Source organism: Saccopteryx bilineata, chromosome 2 (assembly GCF_036850765.1).
Source record: "Saccopteryx bilineata isolate mSacBil1 chromosome 2, mSacBil1_pri_phased_curated, whole genome shotgun sequence".
NCBI classification, from domain to species: domain Eukaryota; kingdom Metazoa; phylum Chordata; class Mammalia; order Chiroptera; family Emballonuridae; genus Saccopteryx; species Saccopteryx bilineata.
Genome location: NC_089491.1, coordinates 386068729 through 386091483, shown reverse-complemented (window position 1 = coordinate 386091483; position 22755 = coordinate 386068729). Strand labels below are relative to the sequence as shown.

Genomic DNA, 22755 nt, shown 5'->3' with positions numbered 1-22755 from the left:
CCTCAGTGCTTCGGGCCAATGCTCTAGTCTAAGCAATGGAGCCATCAGGCCTGGGCGAGACTTCTTTTAATTTTAAATTAATTTGCCCTGGCTGGATAGCTCCCCCTGTTAGTTAGAGTGGCATACCGAAGCACAAAAGTTGCTGGTTCGATTCCTGGTCAGAGCACATACAGGAACAGATCAAAGTTCTTGTCTCTCTCTCTTCCCCTTCCTTGCTCTCTAAAATCAATCAATAAAATAAAATAGAAAACGTATTTGTTCATGTGTTACCTTGTTTCAGAAAGGTTTTTCGGAAAGGAGCTCTGAGGGCCGGCTCCACTGTCTCCTGAGTTTTGAATTTTTGAACACCAGAGAGGAGTCTCCGGGATTGTCTCTCAGGAGTTTCAAGAATGTGTTTCTTCTGTGTGTGCTTCCACCTGGTGTTTTGTTGGTGTTGTCCTAGGAGGCCCACACCAAGGCCTCTGTACTTACGGACAAGTGTATAGAATTGGCTCTTTCCTCTGGTGGTGGCAAAATACCTAACTCCGTGTTCATCTGCGCTGGTAGTCATTTATGGTGCCTGTTCTGTAAGGCTGGAGCATTCCTGGCCGTCGTCTGGTGGGGGTCCCCTGCATTTTGGAGGAGGGTGTGTGTGAGTGCTGGCCCTGTTAGTTTGTTGAGCCTGTATCTGCGTGTCCCACCGGACCTGATTGCGAGCCTGCCATGTTGTGGGTCTGCGCCCGGAGAGGGTGTGCTCGTTCTGGGCGGTGTGCAACGTTCAGTGGAGGGCACGCGGTGGGGGGCGTCTCTTCCCAGGGAGTGGGTGGTCGTGCAATTATGTGGGAGTGCTGCCGCCAGGCCCGCGCCCCGCTGGATGTCCGTCCGTCTTGCTGCCCTGCGCTCAGCCTTTCCCCTCCCGAGATCCGTCCGGGCGAAGGCCGTCGGGCGCCCTCGGCCGTACCGGAGCCCGGAGCCTGGAGCCTTGTGTCGGAATCGGCTGCGCTACGCCGGCCTCCTCTCGGCCGCGGCGGCGGCGCTGGGGGGGACTGTTTCCGGGGGTGGGGGTGGGGGTAGGACCGGGGTTGGGGGGGGCCGATGATGTCAGCGGCGGCGGCGGCGGCGGCGACTGCGGGGCCGGGCCGGGGCCGGGCGTTGGGGGGGCCGGAGCCGGAGCCGGAGCTGGAGGCGGGCGAAACAGGAGCGGCCGGGGGCGGCCACGGTGATGAGCCGGGCCTGGCGGACGCGGCGCCATCGCAGTCAGGTGGGCCCCGGGCGAACCGGACAGGACCAGGGCGGACCGGAGCCAAAAGCCGGGCCCCCTCCCCGCTGCCCAGTGCCGCGGGGACCCTGGTCGCGTCCCGCGCGGGACCGCTACCCTTTGGGGTTGACCTGGGGGCTTCGGGGTTGGGGGCTGAGCCTGGCCCCGCCCCCAGGCGCGCGCGGCGCTAGGGGGAGACTGAGGGGTCCTAGTCCGGCGCACGACCCAGCGGCGGCGGGGGGAGGTGCGATCGTAGAGGGCCGGGAAGGGGTCGCCCTCACTCCCCTTTTGAAAGGTTAATTTTGCAGCCGAAATGCCCCCCTCCCCTTCTGGGGCAGGTTAGGGGTAGGGTTGGGCGGGTGTGAGCTCCGGCCGGAGCTGCTAGCTGCTGGGAGGGCGATGGCGTAGAAGCCAGGCAGAGAGGGGGAGGGGTGGGCCACAGAGCGCCCCAGAGTTAGGGTGTGCGGGGTGCGCAGGACCAGAAGGGGCTCCGGAGCCACTGCGCCGTCGGGGCAGGGTTGTGGCTGTGAGTCCTGGAGACTGTGTGTCTCCTGCTGTGTTGTGGGGCAAGGTAAACCTCTGCTGCGCACCACTGTTTGCTGGTCTGGCAGCCCGGGGTCTGTGTAGGGCCCTCCCTCCGCCATGGGGACAGAAAGCCAGATGGTGGGGTGTCCAGTGTTGTGGGGCAGAATTACAGGTGGCCCTGTGGCTTTGGGTGACAGGTTCACATTCCAAGAAAGGTCTACAGTATATGCAGAGTTTGTTAGATGTGAGGTTCTGGGCATGTTTTATACCAGCATGTGTTTTCTTCTACCTACTGCACACATGAACTATTTATGAACTGTTGTTTTCTGCGCAGAGAGCTGGTGTAAGTGCTCTGGACAGAGAGTGCAGGGTGTATGTGCCTATTTGGAGGGGGCAGTTGTTTACCTTTCAGTAGGAAGGTGTCACTTCTGGGTCCCATTTCTGTGCTCCGGAGGAGTGGTCCAGTCCGGATGAGGATGACCCTGCTGGATGGGTTTCTGTGTCTGTGTGACAAGCCAGTTGCGTGGGGCGGGTGTGAGTGAGGTGCACCTAGAACTCGGGTACCACCTATCATGTGGGTCTCGAGAAAGCCTAGGGTGTGTCTCAGGTACCTGTAGAGCAGCTGGCACTGGTGTGGGGGCTTCTGGGTGGAACGTACAGGTTATGTTTATGGGATTGTTGGCAGCCTAGTGAAGGGAAGGTTGTGTTCGTGCAACATTCTCCAAGGGATTCTTTTGTGACATTGTTTGTGGGGAGCCTGTCCGTGCTGTTGGGCTGGGAGGCAAGCTGCTCAGAAAACACTTGCGGGGAGGGAGGTGGCGTGACAAGGGCATGTGGGCCTCAGCCTGGAGAGATCAGCCGCTAGCTGTGTGTGCGTGCCTGTCTTTTGTGTGTTTAAATAGCTAACTGTGTGGGGCTGCTGTGTGTGGGGGGCTATGTTAGGAAGAAGGCAGGGAGATAAATGCGGGGCAGACGAAGGGGAGCAGGCCAGAGGCTCGGGTGTTGTCTGGGTGGCCCAGCTCGTCTTTGTGCAGGGTCCGTGAGCGTGCGTCTTGCTGGCCTGCCCAACATGTCAGGGTCACTGGGAGGAGAGTCCTGGCGGCCGCGAGGAAACTGAGCTTGGACAGAGCGGCTCCTTGGTCATGTTTACGTAAAGGTCGGGTGTGACTCTTGTCACTGAAATGGAAAAAAGAAACACGAAGTTTTCAGCCTGCTCCTCTTGCTTCACCCTCTGCCCCCCTTGCCGGTATCACTGCTTTTCCATGTCTTCTGTGACGCACACAGGGCAGCTCCTGTGACTGATAGGGTCTGAATTCGCTCACGAGGCAGATTCCTCCGAGCAGGTTTTCCCCACCTCTGGGGCCTGGGCACTTCTATAGATGTGTGTGTGTTTATTCCGAGTGCACACACCACGGGGGGCTGGGCTGAAGCTGGCCAGGAGGGTGGATACACACGTCGCAGGAAGGCGGCAGGCACTATGGCTGGGGCCCACTGCGTGGACGGGTGGCTAGGCGCTGGGAGAGGCCTGCCCAGCAGGTGCACCACCGCCTGGTAGAGGGCAAGGAGACAAGACCAGAACTGAGGGGTTCTGGCCCTACTGCTTCTTCACGGGCGCTTTTCCTGAGGGAGCCTCAGTTCCTGACCAGTAAAATGGGGCTAATTGCCTGCCCTGCCTATCTTCCAACAAGGTTGTGAGCAAGTAGCACGTGGGAAATGGACTTGGAAAGTAGTTACACTTTGGGCACTGTCCTTGCGCCAACAACTGTCAGCCCTCTGCCAGTGTTGAGCCCCTGTTGGGGCTCAGCTAATAAGGATAGCAGTAAACACTTATTTAGCACTTACTTGTACAGGCCCTGTTCTGTTTTTACATACGATTACTCATTTAGTCTTCCCAGTGCCCCATGGAAGCAGGTATTCTAATTACCTCTGGTTTTCAGATGAGACAGCTGAGGCCTAAAGAAGTAATTTGCCTAAAGCCACTTAGGTAGTAAGAGGTGAAGCCATATTTGAAACACAACCGAATTTGAACACAGATCCTATGCTCTCCTATGCTGTCTGCTGCCCTCTGAAGCTTTCTGTGGGCCTCTCTGTGCACACACTTCTCCCCAGTTTCTGTATAACTTAGTCTCTGCACCAGTCCATTTCAGAAGACCCATATGCTTGGTAACTCAGGGAGTCTTAGCCTGGGGACTGAGCTAAATATCTGCTCCTGGGTGCTGGCCATAGAGGCAAAAGTGTTGATGAGCCAGGTGAAGGAGAGATTGTCCTTGTCCTGTGGGTCAGGGAGAGCCAAGAGGGAGGTGGCATTTGAGTCTGATCTTAACACGTTGGAGGGCTTTGGAGAAGAGGTTGGAGAAGGCTTGCATTTCTGAGAGGAGGACCAGCATAGGCAAAGGCATGTAAGAAAGGGATGTGTTGAGGTTGGACAGCACACCAGCTGCTTGAAGGATGACTACCCCAAGGTAAAGTTAGAAAGGAAGATTGGAAACTGACTGAATGCCTGGTTGAGGAATCTGAACTTGATTCTGGAGTGGGGACCAGCGAAGGGTTCTGAGACGAGGAGTAATACCATTGAGCTGCACTGGGGCATGACCTTCAGTGAGAGGAAGGCTGGGTGAAAGCCTAGAAGAGGGTGAATGGGTGGGAGGCCATGGCCTTAGACCACGGGAGTGTTAACAAAGCCCGGAGCTAGTTTGGGGGCTGGAGGTGGATTGAGGGGAAGGCATCCAGAGTCATTCCCAAGCTGGACTGAGGATTTTATCAGACTTGGTGACTGCTGGGTGTGCGGAGCAAAGGAAAGGACAGAGTCAGACACGACACAGCGTTTAACACATGAGACCTTGTGTGTTGACTTCTGCAACCTGCCGGCTGGCCATAGGCCCCCTCAGGGCATGGTCCACAGTGTGGTGGAGGGAAAGACAGCATCTGGATCCACACAGGCCTGGATTTGAATTTTGACTCTGCTACTCATGAGCTGTGTGACCTTGAACAAGGTATATCCACCCCTCTGTGAGCCTCAGTTTCCTTATTTATAAAACTGGGGTAATATAAATACCAACTTTGGGTGGTGGTTTGGGGAAAATCATTAAACGAGGCAATGCATGTAAAGCCCTGGAATTTTAACAGGCAAGGTCTGAGCTCCCCGAAGCCGTCAAGGTACACTGACCATCCCAGCCCCTGGTCATGTCAGTCTGGCACTGAGGATGGCTTCCTCCCTGAGGACAGGCAGACAGCAGGCAGACTTTGAAGAAAGCAGGTCTATGCATTCACCAAAACTTTCCTTGCCTGACCAGGCGGTGGTGCAGTGGATAGAGCATCGGACTGGGATGCGGAGGACCCAGGTTCGAGACCCCCGAGGTCGCCAGCTTGAGCGCGGGCTCATCTGGTTTAAGCAAAACTCATCAACTTGGACCCAAGGTCGCTGGCTTGAGCAAGGGGTTACTCGGTCTGCTGAAGTCCCGCAGTCAAGGCACATATGAGGAAAGCAATCAATGAACAACTAAGGTGTTGCAACGAAAAACTGATGATTGATGCTTCTCATCTCTCTCTGTTCCTGTCTGTCCCTATCTATCCCTCTCTCTGACTCTCTCTCTGTCTCTGTAATAAAAAAAAAACACCTTTCCTTAATTTATTGATTTTAGAGAGAAACATTGATTCACTGTTCCCCTTATTTATACACTCATTGGTTGACTCTTGCATGTGCCCTGACTGAGGACCACACCTGCAACCTTGGTGTGTCATGACGACGCTCTAACCGAGCTACCCAGCCAAGGCTAATTTTTTTTTTTTTTTTTTTTTTTACCTCCCCAGACACTGTTTAGGGATAGCAGTGAACAAAGCAGACAAAAAACTTTCCCTCCGTTAGAGGTTACATTCTAGAAATAAATGAGCAATATGTTTTACTCAGTGCCAAGGAGAAAAATAAAGTCAGGGAGAGGGATAGGAAGTTTGGGAAATCAGGAGGCGACCAGAGAAGGCCTCGGAGGGAAGGTGACTTTTGAGTCTAGGCTTAATGGAGGTAGGGCAGCAAGGCATGAAGCTGTCTGAGAAAACATTCCAGACAGGGAACAGCAAAAGGTGGAGCGTGTCTGGTGGCAGTGCTCGGATCCCCACCTCAGTCACACTTCTGAGATCACACGGCCGGTCAAGAAGAGAGAAACAGTAAAAACAAAAACTAAAAACCACAGAGCCACCAAACCTACCATGAAGCCTGATTTCTGCCTCTTTTTCTTCACCACTTCCTTCCACTATTTTCCGGGACTGAGTTCCAAGATGATAATAAGAGCTAGCACTTACTGAGCATTTACTGTGTACCAGGCACTCTTCTAGGCACTACCAGTTACTAGCTCATTTATTCTTTATAGTAACCCTACGAAGGAACTTGTCATTATCTCCACCTTGTAGACAAGGAAACGAAGATACAAAGAGGTTAAGTAACGCCCAGGGTCACATAGCTATTGTCTTCACCTCTCCTAAGCAGCAGCCAGTGGTGGGGCAATTTAACTCAGAAGAGCTGTGTTCAAACTTGGTTAGCAATGAAACCCAGGGCAAATCACCGTGCAACTCTGTTCTCTCTACCTGAAAGTGAAGAGTTTATCGAGTATTGAAAGCCTCAGTTTATTCATCTGTACGGTGGGTTGATGATAGCCCCTGCCCTGTGATGGTCCTTTTGAGTGTTGAGATGATGCAGATAAAATGCTTAGCTCTGTACTTGGTAGATAATAAGTATTTCACAAATTGCAACTACAAATACCATGATTATGATGATTCTAGGTGATCTCTAAGGGCTTTGGACTTCTCTGTTTCTAAGGCGCCTCAATAGGCCTTGTCCAAGTATCTTGGCAGTCAGCACACAGCCATGTCTCAGTAGGCACCATGCCTTTATGGTTGTACAGGTGGGCAGGCCCGGCCAAGGGGTGAAATTGAAACTTTCCTTCGCTAACTTGTGCAAGGCTGCTACTTCTTGGAGGAAGGGCCTACCTCTCATTTTAACATATGGGCTATGAGGGCATTCATTGATGCTCTTGAAAGAAAAACACAACTTTTTCTATAAACGTTACTTCTCACATCAGATGTGTGGGTTTTCTCCACACTGACCAATGCCCTGACACTAGGTGGGTGTCGTACAATTTAATTCAATTCTAACCCTACCTGGAGACAGTGTCACATCCCACAGGTTAAGGGCTCAGGCCCACAAGACTGCCCCACTTCAGATGTCAGTTGCAAATCCAGGCCTCCTATACTTCTGATTGACCAGCTATAAATTGGGAGAGATTTTTGTCACCTTCCTGCTTCTTTGGGAATCAGAACAGTCTTCTGGGAAATTGAAATGGACTGTGGAGGAGGCCTTTTTTGTGTGTGTGTGTCAGAGACAGAGATGGAGGGACAGATCCGCAGATTTGATAATTCACTGGAATGGCTGATTGAACTGGGGACATACTTATGTTTACTGATTCTATAATAAAGAATATGATAATATAGATCAGGGGTCCCCAAACTACGCCCATGGGCCGCATGCAGCCCCCTGTGGCCATTTATCTGGCCCCTGCCTCACTTCCAGAAGGGGCACCTCTTTCATTGATGGTCAGTGAGAGGAGCACTGTATGTGGCGGCGCCGCAAAGCGAGGTGTCACTCACGTACTCGTACAGTACTACTTCCGGTGACGCGGGACACACGCATAACGGCTCAGGAAGCGCGTCATATCACTTGTTACAGCTAGCAGTGACAAATATGGGACTGGGCATTGACCATCTCATTAGCCAAAAGCACCCATAGTTCCCATTGAAATACTGGTTAGTTTGTTGATTTAAATTTACTTGTTCTTTCTTTCTTTCTTTTTAAATTTTATTTATTAAAAAAAATTTTTTTTATTGATTTTTTAATTGATTTTTAGAGAGAGGGGAGAGAGAGAGAAGGGGGAGGAGCAGGAAGCATCAACTCCCATATGTGCCTTGACCAGGCAAGCCCAGGGTTTCGAACCGGCAACCTCAGTGTTCCAGGTCGACGCTTTATCCCACTGCGCCACCACAGGTCAGGCCCTATTTAAAAAAATTTTTTAAAGACTTTATTCTTTTTTTTTTTTTTTTTTTTTTTTTGTATTTTTCTGAAGCTGGAAACGGGGAGGCAGTCAGACTGACTCCCGCATGCGCCCAACCGGGATCCACCCTACACGCCCACCAGGGGTCGATGCTCTGCCCATCCAGGGCGTTGCTCTGTCGCTACCAGAGCCACTCTAGCGCCTGGGGCAGAGGCCAAGGAACCATCCCCAGCGCCTGGGCCATCTTTTGCTCCAGTGGAGCCTCGGCTGCGGGAGGGGAAGAGAGAGACAGAGAGGAAGGAGAGGGGGAGGGGTGGAGAAGCAGATGGGCACTTCTCCTATGTGCCCTGGCTGGGAATCGAACCCGGGACTCCTGCACGCCAGGCTGATGCTCTACCACTGAGCCAACCAGCCAGGGCCTATTTATTCATTTTAGACAGGAGAGAGAGAGAGAGAGAGAGAGAGAGAGAGAAGGAAGGAGCAGGAAGCATCAACTCCCATATGTGCCTTGACCAGGCAGGCCCAGAGTTTCGAACCGGCGACCTCAGCATTCCAGGTCGCCGCTTTATCCACTGCGCCACCACAGGTCAGGCTATTTACTTATTTATTACAGAGACAGAGAGTGAGTTAGAGAGAGGGATAGAAAGGGACAGACAGGAACAGAGAGAGATGAGAAGCATCAATCATTAGTTTTTCATTGCACGTTGCAACACCTTAGTTGTTCATTGATTGCTTTCTCATATGTGCCTTGACCGCAGGCCTTCAGCAGACTGAGTAACCCCTTGCTCGAGCCAGCGACCTTGGGTTCAAGCTGGTGGGCTTTAGCTCAAACCAGATGAGCCCACGCTCAAGCTGGCGACCTTGGGGTCTCGAACCTGGGTCCTCTGCATCCCAGTCCGATGCTCTATCCACTGCGCCACCGCCTGGTCAGGCTACTTGTTCTTTATTTTAAATATTGTATTTATTCCTGTTTTTTTTAATATATATTTTATTTATTCATTTTTAGAGAAAGGAGAGAGAGAGAAGGGAGGGAGGGTCAGGAAGCATCAACTCCCATATGTACCTTGACCAGGAGAGCCCAGGGTTTTGAACCAGAGACCTCAGCATTCCCAGGTTGACACTTTACCCACTGCACCACCACAGGTCAGGCCCGTTTTGTTTTTTTACTTTAAAATAAGATACGTGGAGTGTGCATAGGGATTTGTTCATAGTTTTTTATAGTCCGGCCCTCCAATGGTCTGAGGGACAGTGAATTGGCCTCCTGTGTAAAAAGTTTGGGGACCCCGATATAGATGAACAGCCAATAAAGAGGTACAAAGGACAAGGTCTGGAAGGGTCCTGAGCACAAGAGCAGAATTCTGTCTCCATAGTTGGGGTATGCCATCCTCCCAGCATATAGATGTGTTTCCTAATCTGGAAGCTCTGTTGACCCCATAGTTTTGAACTTTTGTGGAGGCTTCACTATGTAGGCATGAGTGACCTTTTTTTTTTTTTTTTTTTTTTTTTGTATTTTTCTGAAGCTGGAAACGGGGATAGACAGTCAGACAGACTCCCTCATGCGCCCGACTGGGATCCACCCGGCACGCCCACCAGGGGGCGATGCTCTGCCCCTCCAGGGCATCGCTCTGTCGTGACCAGAGCCACTCTAGCGCCTGGGGCAGAGGCCAAGGAGCCATCCCCAGTGCCCAGGCCATCTTTGCTCCAATGGAGCCTCGGTGCGGGAGGAGAAGAGAGAGACAGAGAGGGGGAGGGGTGGAGAAGCAGATGGGCGCTTCTCCTGTGTGCCCTGGCCGGGAATCAAAACCGGGACTCCTGCACACCAGGCCAACGCTCTACCACCGAGCCAACCAGCCAGAGCCTGATTGATCTTTAATTCAGTCTCCAGTCCCTCTTCCCTCCCCAGAGGTTGGGGGTGGGTGGGCAGGGCTGAAAGTTCCAAGCTTTTAATCATGATTGGTCTTCCCAGGGACCACCCCATCCAGAAGTCTACCAGCAGTGAGGTTGTTGGCTTGGTGGCAGGATCATTGACATGTTGCCAATTTTGCTGGCTTGATCCCAAAGGCCACCAACTTGAAGCCCAAGGTCACTGGCTTGAGCAAGGGGTTACTGTCTCAACTGTCTCAACCCCCCACACCCCCAGTCAAAGCACAAATGAGAAGCAATCATTGAATAACTAAAGTGAAGCAACTATGAGTTGATGCTTCTTGCTCTCTCTCCTCCTTCTCACTCTCCCTTCCTGTCTCTCTCCTTAAAATAAATTTTATTTTATTTTATTTTTTATTTTTTTTTATTTATTCATTTTAGAGAGGAGAGGGAGAGACAGAGAGAGAGAGAGGAAAGACAGAGAGAGATGAGGGGAGGAGCTGGAAGCATCAACTCCCACACGTGCCTTGACCAGGCAAGCCCAGGGTTTTGAACCGGCAACCCCAGCATTGCCAAGTGGACGCTTTATCCACTGTGCCACCACAGGTCAGGCAAAATAAATTTTATTTTAAAAATACATATGTAGCCTGACCAGGTGGTGGCGCAGTGGATAGAGCGTCGGACCGGGATGCGGAAGGACCCAGGTTCGAGACCCCGAGGTCGCCAGCTTGAGTGCAGGCTCATCTGGCTTGAGCAAAGAGCTCACCAGCTTGGACCCAAGGTCGCTGGCTCCAGCAGGGGGTTACTCGGTCTGCTGAAGGCCCACGGTCAAGGCATATGTGAGAAAGCAATCAATAAACAACTAAGAAGTCGAAACGCGCAACGAGAAACTGATGATTGATGCTTCTCATCTCTCTCCGTTCCTGTCTGTCTGTCCCTGTCTATCTCTGCCTCTGTAAAAAAAAACAACAAAAAAACAAAACAAAACATATATATATTCCTGTTATATCTCAGTATCATAGCTATAAATAAGCGCTTCACCATGATATGGTATAATCAAGAACACAGGCTTTAGAGCCAAACTTTCTGGGATCAGATCCCAGCCCTGCTACAAACTGGTCATGTTCTTGGGTGATTCACCTAGCACAGGGGTCGTGAAACTTTTTGGCTGAGAGAGCCATGAACACCACATATTTTAAAATATCATTTCGTGAGAGCCATACAACGACCCGTGTACCTTACACATTATCTAATAAAAATTTGGTGGTGTCCCAGAGGACAGCTGTGATTGGCTCCAGCCACCCACAACCATGAACATGAGTGGTAGGAAATGAATGGATTGTAATACATGAAAATGTTTTATTTTTTTTCCTTTTTATTTATTTATTTATTTTTGTATTTTTCTGAAGTTGGAAAAGGGAAGGCAGTCAGACAGACTCCCGCATGCACCAGACCGGGATCCACCCAGCATGCCCACCACGGTGCGATGCTCTGCCCATCTGGGGCATTGCTCTGTTGCAACCAGAGCCATTCTAGCGCCTGAGGCAGAGGCCACAGAGCCACCCTTAGCGCCTGGGCCAACTTTGCTCCAATGGAGCCTTGGCTGCGAGAGGGGAAGAGAGAGACAGAGAGGAAGGAGAGGGGGAGGGGTGGAGAAGCAGATGGGTGCTTCTCCTGTGTGCCCTGGCCGGGAATCGAACCCCGAACTCCTACATGCCAGGCTGACGCTCTACCACTGAGCCAACTGGCCAGGGCCTGTTTTATTTTTTTATTTTATTTATTTATTTTCATTTTTCCAAAGCTGGAAACGGGGAGGCAGTCAGACAGACTCCGCATGCGCCCGACCGGGATCCACCTGGCATGCCCACCAGGGGGCGATGTTCTGCCCCTCTGGGGCATCGCTCTGTTGCATCCAGAGCCATTCTAGCGCCAGAGGCAGAGGCCACAGAGCCATCCCCAGCGCCCGGGCAATCTTTGCTCCAATGGAGCCTCAGCTGCGGGAGGGGAAGAGAGGGACAGAGAGGAAGGAGAGGGGGAGGGGTGGAGAAGCAGATGGGCGCTTCTCCTGTGTGCCCTGGCTGGGAATCGAACCCAGGACTCCTGCACGCCAGGCTGACGCTCTACCACTGAGCCAACTGGCCAGGGCCTGTTTTATATTTTTATGGTTTTGGGGTTTTTTCTTGTATTTTTCTGAAGCTGGAAATGGGGAGAGACAGACAGACTCCCGCATGCGCCCAACCGGGATCCACCCGGCACGCCCACCAGGGGGAGACGCTCTGCCCACCAGGGGGCGATGCTCTGCCCATCCAGGGCGTCGCTATGTTGCGACCAGAGCCATTCTAGCACCTGAGGCAGAGGTCACAGAGCCATCCTCAGCGCCTGGGCCAACTTTGCTCCAGTGGAGCCTTGGCTGCCGGAGGGGAAGAGAGAGACAGAGAGGAAGGAGAGGGGGAGGGTTGGAGAAGCAGATGGGCACTTCTCCTGTGTGCCCTGACCGGGAATCGAATCCGGGACTTCTGCATGCCAGGCCGACGCTCTACCACTGAGCCAACCGGCCAGGGCCCTGTTTTATATTTTTAATGTTATTTTTTTAATTAAAGATTTGTCTGTGAGCCAGATGCAGCCATTAAAAGAGCCACATCTGGCTCGTGAGCCATAGGTTCCCGACCCCTGACCTAGCACCTCTGAGCCTCAATTGGTCATTTTAAAACGGGGAAGCTGGCCCTAGCTGGTTTGTTCAGTGGATAGAGCGTTGACCGGCATACAGATGTGTCCTGGGTTTGATCCCCAGTTGGCACACATGAGAAGCTACCATCTGCTTCTCTTCCCCTCTTTCTCCACCTTCTTTCTCTCCTCCTCCTCCTCAGCCAGAGCCTCGATTGTTTGAACTTTGGCCCCAGGCGGGGAGGATAGTTGGGTTGATTTGAGCAACGGCCCCAGACGAGGGTTACCAAGTAGATCCAAGTCAGAGTGCATATGAGAGTCTGTCTCTCTATCTTTCCTCCTCTCACTTAAAAAAAAAAAAGAATAAAATAGGGACACTAACTTCTACCTTTAGGGTAGTGAAGAGGAAAGGAGTAAATGAGGTAGTGCAAGTAAAGCACTGACTCTTGGGGGTCCCAGTGGGCTGGTGGCTGTCATGGGAAGAAGCGCTCTCTTTCCTCACTTTACAACCAGACCCATCTGCAATCCAGCACCTGGCAGGGTAGTACTGACCCAGGTATGTGCCTGGCCATCCGGGCTGTTGAACTTTCGCATTATCACCCGTATATCACTTTCCTGCTTCTTTGGGAATCAGAACAGTCTTTTGGGAAATTGAAAGGGGCTGTGGAGGGAAGGACTTTTTTTGTGTGTGTGACAGAGACAGAGGGACAGATAGGGACAGACAGACAGAAAGGGAGAGAGATGAGAAGCATCAATTCTTTCTTGCAGCACCTTAGTTGTTCACTGATTGCTTTCTCATGTGTGCCTTGACCGGGGGCTACAGCAGATCGAGTGACCCCTTGCTCAAGCCAGTGACCTTGGGCTCCAGCTGGTGAGCTTTTGCTCAAACCTGATGAGCCTGCACTCAAGCCGGCGACCTTGAGGTTTTGGACCTGGATCCTCCGCGTCCCAGTCTGATGCTCTATCCACTGCGCCATTCCCTGGTCAGCCAGGAAGGCTTTTTAATGCAGATAGTATGACTACTAAATGAGAAAAGAAGGGTTTTCTTTTTTTTTGTTTTTTTTTGTTTTTACAGAGACAGAGAGAGTCAGAAAGAGGGATAGATAGGGACAGACAGGAACGGAGAAAAATGAGAAGCATCAATCATTAGCTTTTTGTTGCGACACCTTAGTTGTTCATTGATTGCTTTCTCATATGTGCCTTGACCGTGGGCCTTCAGCAGACCAAGTAACCCCTTGCTCGAGCCAGCAACCTTGGGTCCAAGCTGGTGAGCTTTGCTCAAACCAGATGAGCCCGTGCTCAAGCTGGTGACCTTGGGGTCTCGAACTTGGTTTCTTAGCATCCCAGTCTGACGCTCTATCCACTGCGCCACCTCCTGGTCAGGCAAGAAAAGAAGGGTTTTTGGGAGTGGGGCTGTATGAAGAACTCTGGATGCAGGACACCGCAGAAACATGTATGGCCCAGGGCATTCAGAAGGAGAGTGCTCCCAGGTTCCGTGGAGCGTAGACGAGAGGGGCTGAGAGGGGCCGAGAGCTCTGCTGTCGGGTCAGCAGGCCGGGCTCTGTGAACAGGCCCCAGCTGTTATCAGCTCTGGGTGACTGTGGCTAAGACACTGTATGGCTCTCGAACTCAGATCTTCAGTTGGAAACTGTCCCCCAAGCCTTGCTGTGTGCAGGGAGCATGGCTGTGAGGTGTCTTCTATGCAGTGATTGCCACAACCCGCCTTTGGGTTCCTACTAGTCCTTTTGGATGAGCCCCCCCAGAAAGAGGTGAGATGGGGGTTATTTCTGTCCCCCCATTTTTAAACCAAAGCACTAAAGCCTCCCTCTCAGAGTAAGGAGTGGGACCCAAGTGTCCTCACCCCCAAGCTGGTGGCCTTTCCAGTGCCCTCCAGAGACTGGAGTAAGCTGAGCACTTGTGTATGAATTGTGGTCTCTGGTGGTCTCCTGGCATCTGAGCCAGAAATCCCCTCAAAGATTAATGGGGCTGGCACTTGTGAGAGGAGGTCTTTACCTAATTTGAATATCTAGCAGCGTGGTCCAATAAAAAAATCTAAAGCAAATCCATTTTGGTATGTAAATGAGACCAATGTAAAAAAGACAATATGTAAATGTTTGATTCCCTTTGAGCTCCAAAACCGGCCCAGAGGGCTTGAGAGTGATCCAGCAGGCTTCCCTGGACCTACAGGACTGAACTAAGCTGCTGTCTGTTTTGAGGTGAATTGGGAATATGCAAACTATCTTGTTCCTGTACGTCTGCGGGACAGCAGAACAAGGCTGCAATAATCTGTGTGACCTCCTAGGTCTGATTGGATATGGCTAAGCAAATAATCTGACAAAGGCTCCTGGGAGGGTCAGGGTTGGCAGAGCAGCCCAAGTGTCCTCCTCTGGGTCACTGAGCACTGTATACCCCCAACCTCCTGGGGTCCCTTCCTTCCCAGTCCCCTTACTGAGGACATGGTTTCTGTTTCTTCACAGAGGGAAGAGGCCAGGCAGAAGGGACTTGCTGAGCCACCCCCATTCTGCTCCATGTTGGCTGTGCTCTCAGGTGAGATGGTAAGAGGTGTATAGCTAGGAAAAATTGGATCTGAGGCTGCAGGCCAGCCTGGGCAGCCATTTTGTTGAGGCTGAGAGTTTTGAGAAATGGTCATCAGTAGTTGTGGGGGCTTTTTTTCTCCCAGTGCAGGAGAGGTGTCCATTGCTTACTTCTCTAGTCTGTGACTTTGAAGGTTTTAACCTTTGACCTCCACCAAGACCTGAGTTATTCCTGGCATCTTCCAGCTCCAGATGTTTGGCATACTGGTATTGGATGCTGGCTAGACATGGGTGGCTGAGGTTAACCCTTGACTTCTGTGATCGGAAGTTAGTCAGCATTCTACTAATCTCTGACCAACAACATCTGACTCCTCCCAGCTCACCTCTGTGATTTTAGAGGCCTCAGCCCTCTGCCTAGCCTCTGAGAGTCTCCCCTGTCTTTTTCTCTTCTGTCTAGGCTGGCGCCATGCCCCCACCAGCAGAGGTGACCGACCCATCCCACGCCCCAGCTGTCCTGCGTCAGCTCAATGAGCAGCGGCTCCGTGGCCTCTTCTGTGATGTTACCCTCATAGCCGGAGATACCAAGTTCCCTGCTCACCGAAGCGTCCTGGCTGCTTCTAGTCCCTTCTTTAGAGAGGCCCTGCTTGCTTCAGCGCCACTGCCCCTCCCACCAGTTATTGGGGGCTCAGCCCCTAACCCTGCCACCACCACAGCTGCCTCCTCTTCTTCCTCTTCTTCCTCCTCCTCTTCCTCCTCTTCTTCCTCCTCTTCTCCCCCTCCAGCCTCGCCCCCCACTTCGTCCCCACCCCGGGTCCTAGAGCTGCCAGGGGTCCCAGCAGCTGCCTTCTCTGATGTCCTCAACTTCATCTACAGTGCCCGGCTTGCCCTGCCTGATGGCGGAGGGGATGGGGCAGCTGTGGCAGAGATCGGGGCTCTGGGGCGGCGCCTGGGCATCTCCCGCCTGCAAGGCCTGGGGGAGGGAGGCGATGCCTGGGTGCCTCCTGCCCCAGTCCCCATGGCCACCTCGCAGTCTGAAGAGGATAGCTTTAGGCCTGGGCCTACGCCAGCGAGGGAGTGGCAGAATGACAGGGCTGAGGCTCAGGCCCCTGACTCGCAGCCCCTCATTTCCCGACGGCCTCTCCCCTGTCCTCGATGTGGAAAAAGCTTTATTCATCCCAAAAGGCTACAGACCCATGAGGCACAGTGCCGCAGGGGGGTCAGCACTAGGGGTTCTGCAGGGCTGGGAGCTGGGGGCTCTGGCCCTAGTGGCCCCACAGGAGTGGATGCCTCTGCCCTGCCCCCTACAGTGGGCTTCAGAGGTGGCCCAGAGCACGTGGTGAAGGTAGTAGGTGGCCACGTGCTGTACGTGTGCGCAGCCTGTGAGCGTTCCTACGTGACCCTGTCCAGCCTGAAGCGGCACAGCAATGTCCACTCCTGGCGGAGGAAGTACCCCTGCCGCTACTGTGAGAAGGTGTTTGCCCTGGCCGAGTACCGCACCAAGCACGAGGTGTGGCACACCGGGGAGCGCAGGTGAGTGTTGGGGGGGCAGTGAAGTCAGCAGTCAGTTCTCGGGCACCACATGGAGAAGGAAGGGAGTGGGCAGAGTGTGGAGCCCAGATCCTGAGATTCCCGCTCACCACTGGCCCTGCTTCCCTGCTCTTCGTTGCTTACCTGTCTGCCTCCCCTCAGCCCCAGTTCCTTCTGCTGATGCTTGTTAGCACCTCTAGGTGCTATGTCCTGGCGTGGTGATACGGAGAAGACCAAGGAGGAAAGAGAAAGTTGCCCTTACAGGAAAAGACTCTGGAGAGCGCAGGCATGCCCTCCAGTAGTTACAATATGTATTTCCATAATGTATCCCCGTTTATAAGACATTTTCCCATTCTGTCATTGGAGCTTCAAAAGAAGGATTATGAGTTAGGCAAGGTGTGTGATTGTTCCCAGTTCACAATGGAACAGCTGAGGCCCAGCATCTCACAGCTGGCGTGGGGGGCACCGAGCTTGGACGGGTGTCCCTCCTGAAGCTGGCACGCTGGGCTGAGCAGCATGAAAGGGGGTGAGCAAGTGGCCAAGGAAGGTCTAGTCCGAGTGGAGGGCAGTAGAGGGTGTGGGGAGCTGAGTACCTGGCTTCAGGGCTCCTGACTCAACTTGCTCTGTCCCTGCCCTGTTCCCTCTGTCCTGGCCCAGGTACCAGTGCATTTTCTGCTGGGAGACTTTTGTCACTTACTATAACCTGAAGACCCACCAGCGAGCCTTCCATGGCATTAGCCCAGGCCTCCTAGCCAGTGAGAAGACACCCAATGGAGGCTATAAGCCCAAGCTCAATACCCTCAAGCTGTACCGCCTGCTTCCCATGCGGGCAGCCAAGCGACCCTACAAGACCTACAGCCAGGGAGCCCCCGAGGCTCCTCTTTCTCCAAGCCTCACCACACCGGCCCCTCCAGCAATGCCAGTCAGCCCACCACCGGGTCCCCCACCTGCCCCAGAGCCTGGCCCACCGCCCTCCGTCATCACTTTTGCCCACCCGGCTCCTTCTGTCATTGTTCACGGGGGCAGTAGTGGTGGAGGGGGTGGGCTGGCCAGCACAGGAGGTGCCCAAGCAGCTTCTGTCATCACTTACACTGCTCCCCCAAGACCTCCCAAAAAGCGTGAGTACCCACCTCCTCCCCCAGTGCCTGCACCCACACCGACCAGCCCAGCCACAGGAGGCAGCCCAGCCACAGCCGCGGGGCCCGCCATGGCCACAGAGGAGGCCAAAGGCCGCAGCCTGCGGGCTGGAAGGACTCTGACCTATATGGCCAAGCCAGCTGGTGGGATTGGCGGTGATGGGGGTCCTCCTGCAGGGCCTGGTCGGGGTCCTCAGCTCCAGGTGCCACCGCCACTGTGTCAGATCACTGTGCGAATTGGTGAGGAGGCCATTGTCAAGCGCCGCATCTCAGAAACTGACCTGCATCCTGGGGAGCTGAGTGGAGAGGAAGTGGACGAGAGTGAGGAGGAGGATGAAGAAGAGGACGAGGAGGAGGAGGAGCAGGAGGAATCGAAGGCCGGAGAGGAGGATCAGCTCTGGAGGCCCTACTACTCCTACAAGCCCAAGCGCAAGGCCGGAGCTGGAGGGCCAGGAGGCGGCGGGGGCGGCGGGACGCCGAGAGGCCGCAGGCTGCCGCGCTGGCGGCAGAAGCTGGAACCCAGGAGCTGGGAGGAGACCTCCACCGCCGAGGGCCCCACGGGGCGTGCCTGTGCCGAGCGGAGGCACTGCTGCGGGGACTGTGCCCAAACGTTCGCCACCCTAAGGAAGCTGCGGAAACACCAGGAGGCCCATGGCGGGGGCTCCCACAGCTCCCGGGCGGGACGGAGGCCTTCCGCCCGCTTCACCTGTCCTCACTGCGCCAAGGTGTGCAAGACGGCCGCCGCCCTGAGCCGCCACGGGCAGAGGCATGCTGCTGAGAGGCCTGGGGGCACCCCCACGCCTGTCATCGCCTACTCCAAGGGTAGCGCTGGCACCAGACTCGGGGATGTCAAGGAGGAGGCCCCCCAGGAGATGCAAGTCTCCTCGTCCAGCGGGGAGGCGGGCGGCGGCAGCGCGGCTGCTGAGGAAGCCTCCGAGGCCACCTCGCTCCAGGACCCCGTCATCTCAGGGGGTGAGGAGCCCCCCGTGGTGGCAGGAGGGGGCACCTATGCATATCCACCTGTGCAGGAATTTCCACTGGCTCTGATCGGAAGCGGCCGGGAACCCGGTGGTGGTAGGGGAAAACCTGGGAGTGAGGGACCAGTGGGGACTGGGGAGGGGGACCGGATGGAGGGGATAGGAGCTGCCAAAGTCACCTTCTACCCTGAGCCCTACCCACTCGTCTACGGTCCCCAGCTCCTTGCTGCCTACCCTTACAACTTCAGCAACTTGGCTGCCCTTCCGGTGGCTCTTAACATGGTCCTACCTGATGAGAAGGGTGGCGGGGCCCTTCCCTTCCTACCAGGGGTCTTTGGCTACGCAGTCAATCCTCAAGCAGTCCCCCCCATGCCCCCAACTCCACCCCCTCCAACTCTTCCTCCGCCAGTGCCCCCTAAGGGAGAAGGGGAATGGGCAGGGGTTGAGGGAACCCAGAAGGGAGATGTGGGGTGAGTTCTGGGCCCAGATCTCCCCTTTCACTAGATGCCACCCTCCCTGAACCCCCACCACTACTGGCTCCGTGGCCTCCCTGTCCCTTGGGAGCCCCTCCACACTTGTGCAGGGACTGAGGGGCCCCTGGAGCTCAGGAGTCAGGCTGCTTTGTGTGAGATTGTAGTTCTCCTATCTCTTGGGAAGGGATCTTTGGTGGTTCCCCTCTCAGTTCTCCTCCAGGGAATGGCCTCCATGAGAGGTAGGGCCTGCTCCCATCCCCTTCTCCAGCCCTTGGGGCAACTGAGCAATATACTTATATGAATCTCTACTCACGGCCCCCACCAGCTCTGAATGTCTAACCCACCCCCCTGATTCATCGTATACCTAGGGGGAAACCATCTCTCCTAACGATCCCCCCTCATTCTGAAGCTTTCTCCAAGCCCTTGCCCAGATGCTTCCTAGCACATTCCATTCTTCATGGCCCAGGGCCTGGACCAGACCATTGTGATACCTGACAACTACCCACCTGGGAGCTTGGCTTTGGATTCTATTCTTCCAGTGGTGGATTTCTGTGTCCCTCCTTCCTTCACATTAAGATGCTATGCCTTCCTTGGCTTCCATGCCTTTGGATCTTCCATATTCCTCCTCATACTGCTAGACTCTGGAGATGACCTCTCCCAATCTAGGTCAAGGAGGTATTGGCGAGGAGGGCTACCCATCTGTTTCTTTCCCAGCCCAGGGCAGCACCAATCTTGGCTCTATCTTGCCCCCAAATCCAGTGAGCCCCAGATTCTTCCATGGCAAAAGAGGTGAGTAGATCACACCTCTTTCTGCTTCTACGTATGTCCTCTTCTGGGCTAAACCAGATTTGGGGGCTAGGAGGGAGGAGCTCCAGATGGGATGGGGAAGAGAATCTACTTTCTCCCTGTTTTTTCCTGATGGTTTCTCCCAGACTAGACCAAATAGCCAGAAAAATAATGGGGGTTGGATGGGTGCGTAAGCCCAAGATTTGCACATGACTTCCCATCCTTAGCTTTACCCCCATTTTTCCCAGCATCATTTCCCTCACCAATCACTTCAGACGGCTTTGGGGAAACCATACTATTCCCTTGGTGGGCTTTGGGGTATCCTCACCAACTTTCCCTCCAAATAGCACCTTATACCCCATCTTTGAGTCAGTTCCCCACACCCAAAGATCCCAGCCTAGGGATGGGGTGCAGGGACCTTAAATAGTCCCTAATCCCTAATTTGCACTAGTTAACCCTGGTCAGGGTCCCTATTTCCCTTCTAGTGGGGAGCTGAAGAAACGTTTGCTCCTGATTCTCTGATAAACTGGGCCTCCCCACTCTGTGATTAAAGGAACATTTCCCATCCCACCCACCTCCCCCCTAAAAAAATGAGTTCACAAGGGGAGAGCCAGTTTTGGGGAGCAAATTTGATACATGGGAATGAGAGGAGTACAGTTTTAAAAAGGGGGGGAAGTTGCTGTCATCAAAATGGCAGCCTTTTCCCCAGCTACTGTTTTCTGGGGCCAAGATGGCTGTCCTCTCAACAGATGTTGAAAGGGCAAGATCATGGCTTTTAGAGGGAGGTGAATGAGGGGAGGGGGGCAACAGGAGCATCCTCCTGCCTCCTCTTACCCTCCCAGACTATACAAAGGGGGAGGTTAGACAGGCTTCCTGAATGTTAACCATGGAGGAGTGTCACTCCTTCACTACTCTGTCTCTTTGCACTTTTCTTGGTCTTGGCCACAGTCCGAGTGAAGAGTTTTCCTACTGAATGTACCAAGTTCCAATTTTTATGGGAGAAAACAAATTTTAAACAGGGAAAAATGCAAAAAACAAACAACCCAGCAGAAACTAAACTAAAATGTCCACATAAATCTTGTTTCTGGCACTTTAGAAAAACTGAGAAAAAAGTACATAAAAGTACATACGTACATACACACACACACACACACACACAGTATATGTATGTATGTACAAATTATATACACACACAGCGGAACCACAAGAGACCGAAGAAGGCCTTGGAGGCAGGAGGCAGATGGGATGATAGTCCCCTTGTATCCTCAACCTTAACCCCTCTGAGGCAAAAGACACAGGAGATTCAAGGGGTTGAGGATGGACCAGGGCATTTGAATTTCAGAAAAGGTCAAAATTCTAAAACCATTTTGTGAGATCTGAGATTGTAGACCTTTTATTTTTATTTTTTAATATGATTAAGGAAAATAATTTCCAGAATTTGGTGGTTCTAGGCAACAAATGAGAATGTGGCAAAATGGAGGTTAAAAGCTATGGGGGACCTGAATATTGTGAATTGCAGATGTTGGAAATTTGGAGTTTGCAACTTAATCTTTGGAAAATCAAGTCTTGTCAGTTTGTGCCCTCTTTCCCCATGTTCCCTGGGAAGAGGGTGATAATGGAGTGGAAAAGGCCACTGGTTCTGTGCCACAGCACGCAAGATTTAGAATTCTACAGATTCTAGCTCTATACGTAGTGAGGACTGAGATTTAGTGAAACTGACCAATATTTATCTCCGCATTTGTGTGTGTGTCCAACTCTCTAGGCCAATAAACCAACAAGACAAACAAACTGTGCTCTGCAGTGGAACGCCAGGTGCAATTATTTCCGTGGCTGGTGGGTCTGGCTGGACAGGGACATTGCTCCACAGGGATCCTTGGGAGCTGTAGCCCTGTTCTCCCTCTTAGGGCAACAACTTCCAGCACCTGAGTAGGTGTAAGGACTTGCTGACCCTAGCTACTTCATTGTAATAGCTACAGTTACTAGGCTCAAGCTAACCTTGATGTACCTCCAGGCAGAAACATTAAACTCAGTTCAGTTCATACAGCCTTTCAGGAACAAAATATTCATGTTCCAGAAAGGCCTTGCCTTAAACCAGATGCAACCCTTTCTCCAAATTGAGAAGAAGCTGAGGTTCAAAATATGTGATGGCCATAATAGACACAGCAACCTTCCTTTTTCCACTCAGCCTCCCAGTGGCTTCAACGCCTCGTCCTCCCTACCCTCCCTTGTATTTTGTCTAGTATTCTGGAGGGATGAGTAAGTAAATTGAGTGAAGGTGGTTACATAGGTGGGCACTTTGAGGAACTGACCAGAGTGAGCAGCCACTAATCACCTCTAGCAGGCTGCTGCCAATAGCAAAATTAGGATTGGTGTTACTATAGTTAAAAAAATTTTTTCAAGAGAAGCGAGGAATCCAAATTTCTCGGTGAAAAATAAAAAATTTTTTCCCAAGAGGACAGACAGGGAAGGAGGGAGATGAGAAGCATCAACTCATAGTTGTGGCACCTTAGTAGTTCATTGACTGTGGGGCTCCAGCTGAGTCAGTGACCCCCTTACTCAAGCCAGCAACCTTTGGGCTCAAGCCAGCGACCATGGGGTCATGTCTATGATCCCACACTCAAGCCGGATGAGCCTGTACTCAACCCGGCGACCTTGGGATTTCAAACCTGGGTTCTCAGCATCCCAGGCTGATGCACTATCCACTGCACTCCCGCCTGGTCAGACCAAATTTTTTAAATTGAATTTATTGGGGTGAAAAAATATTCAAATTTTAAAAGCGAACTAATTCAAATATAAAGTTATGCAGGCTAATGTCATGGACCAAATGAAACACTAGTTTACAACCTCTGATACATACTACCTAGTACTTTTGTTCCCATCTCATATTCTCAGACTATAGGGCCAATACTATTATTAGTTCCATTATACAGATTTGGAGACAGAGCAGTTTGGTAGCTTGTCCAGAGTTTGAGTACCAAAGCTGGAACTTGAATAT

The 22755-nt window shown here is 52.7% G+C and overlaps 1 protein-coding gene across 2 annotated transcripts; it reads left to right on the top strand.

The window, feature by feature from the left end:
• Positions 1–1078: 1078 nt before the first annotated feature.
• ZBTB4 (zinc finger and BTB domain containing 4) lies at positions 1079–21553 on the top strand. Of its 2 annotated transcripts, none has more exons than XM_066264134.1 (4): positions 1079–1240; positions 14805–14874; positions 15319–16391; positions 17046–21553. In XM_066264134.1, exons 3-4 carry the CDS (start codon positions 15328–15330, stop codon positions 18973–18975), a joined length of 2994 nt encoding a protein of 997 aa, XP_066120231.1. In that variant the 5' UTR covers positions 1079–1240; positions 14805–14874; positions 15319–15327; the 3' UTR covers positions 18976–21553. The 2 variants fall into 2 exon arrangements, with proteins under 2 accessions (XP_066120231.1, XP_066120232.1); XM_066264135.1 differs by lacking the exon at positions 1079–1240 and adding an exon at positions 1730–4755.
• Positions 21554–22755: the final 1202 nt, after the last annotated feature.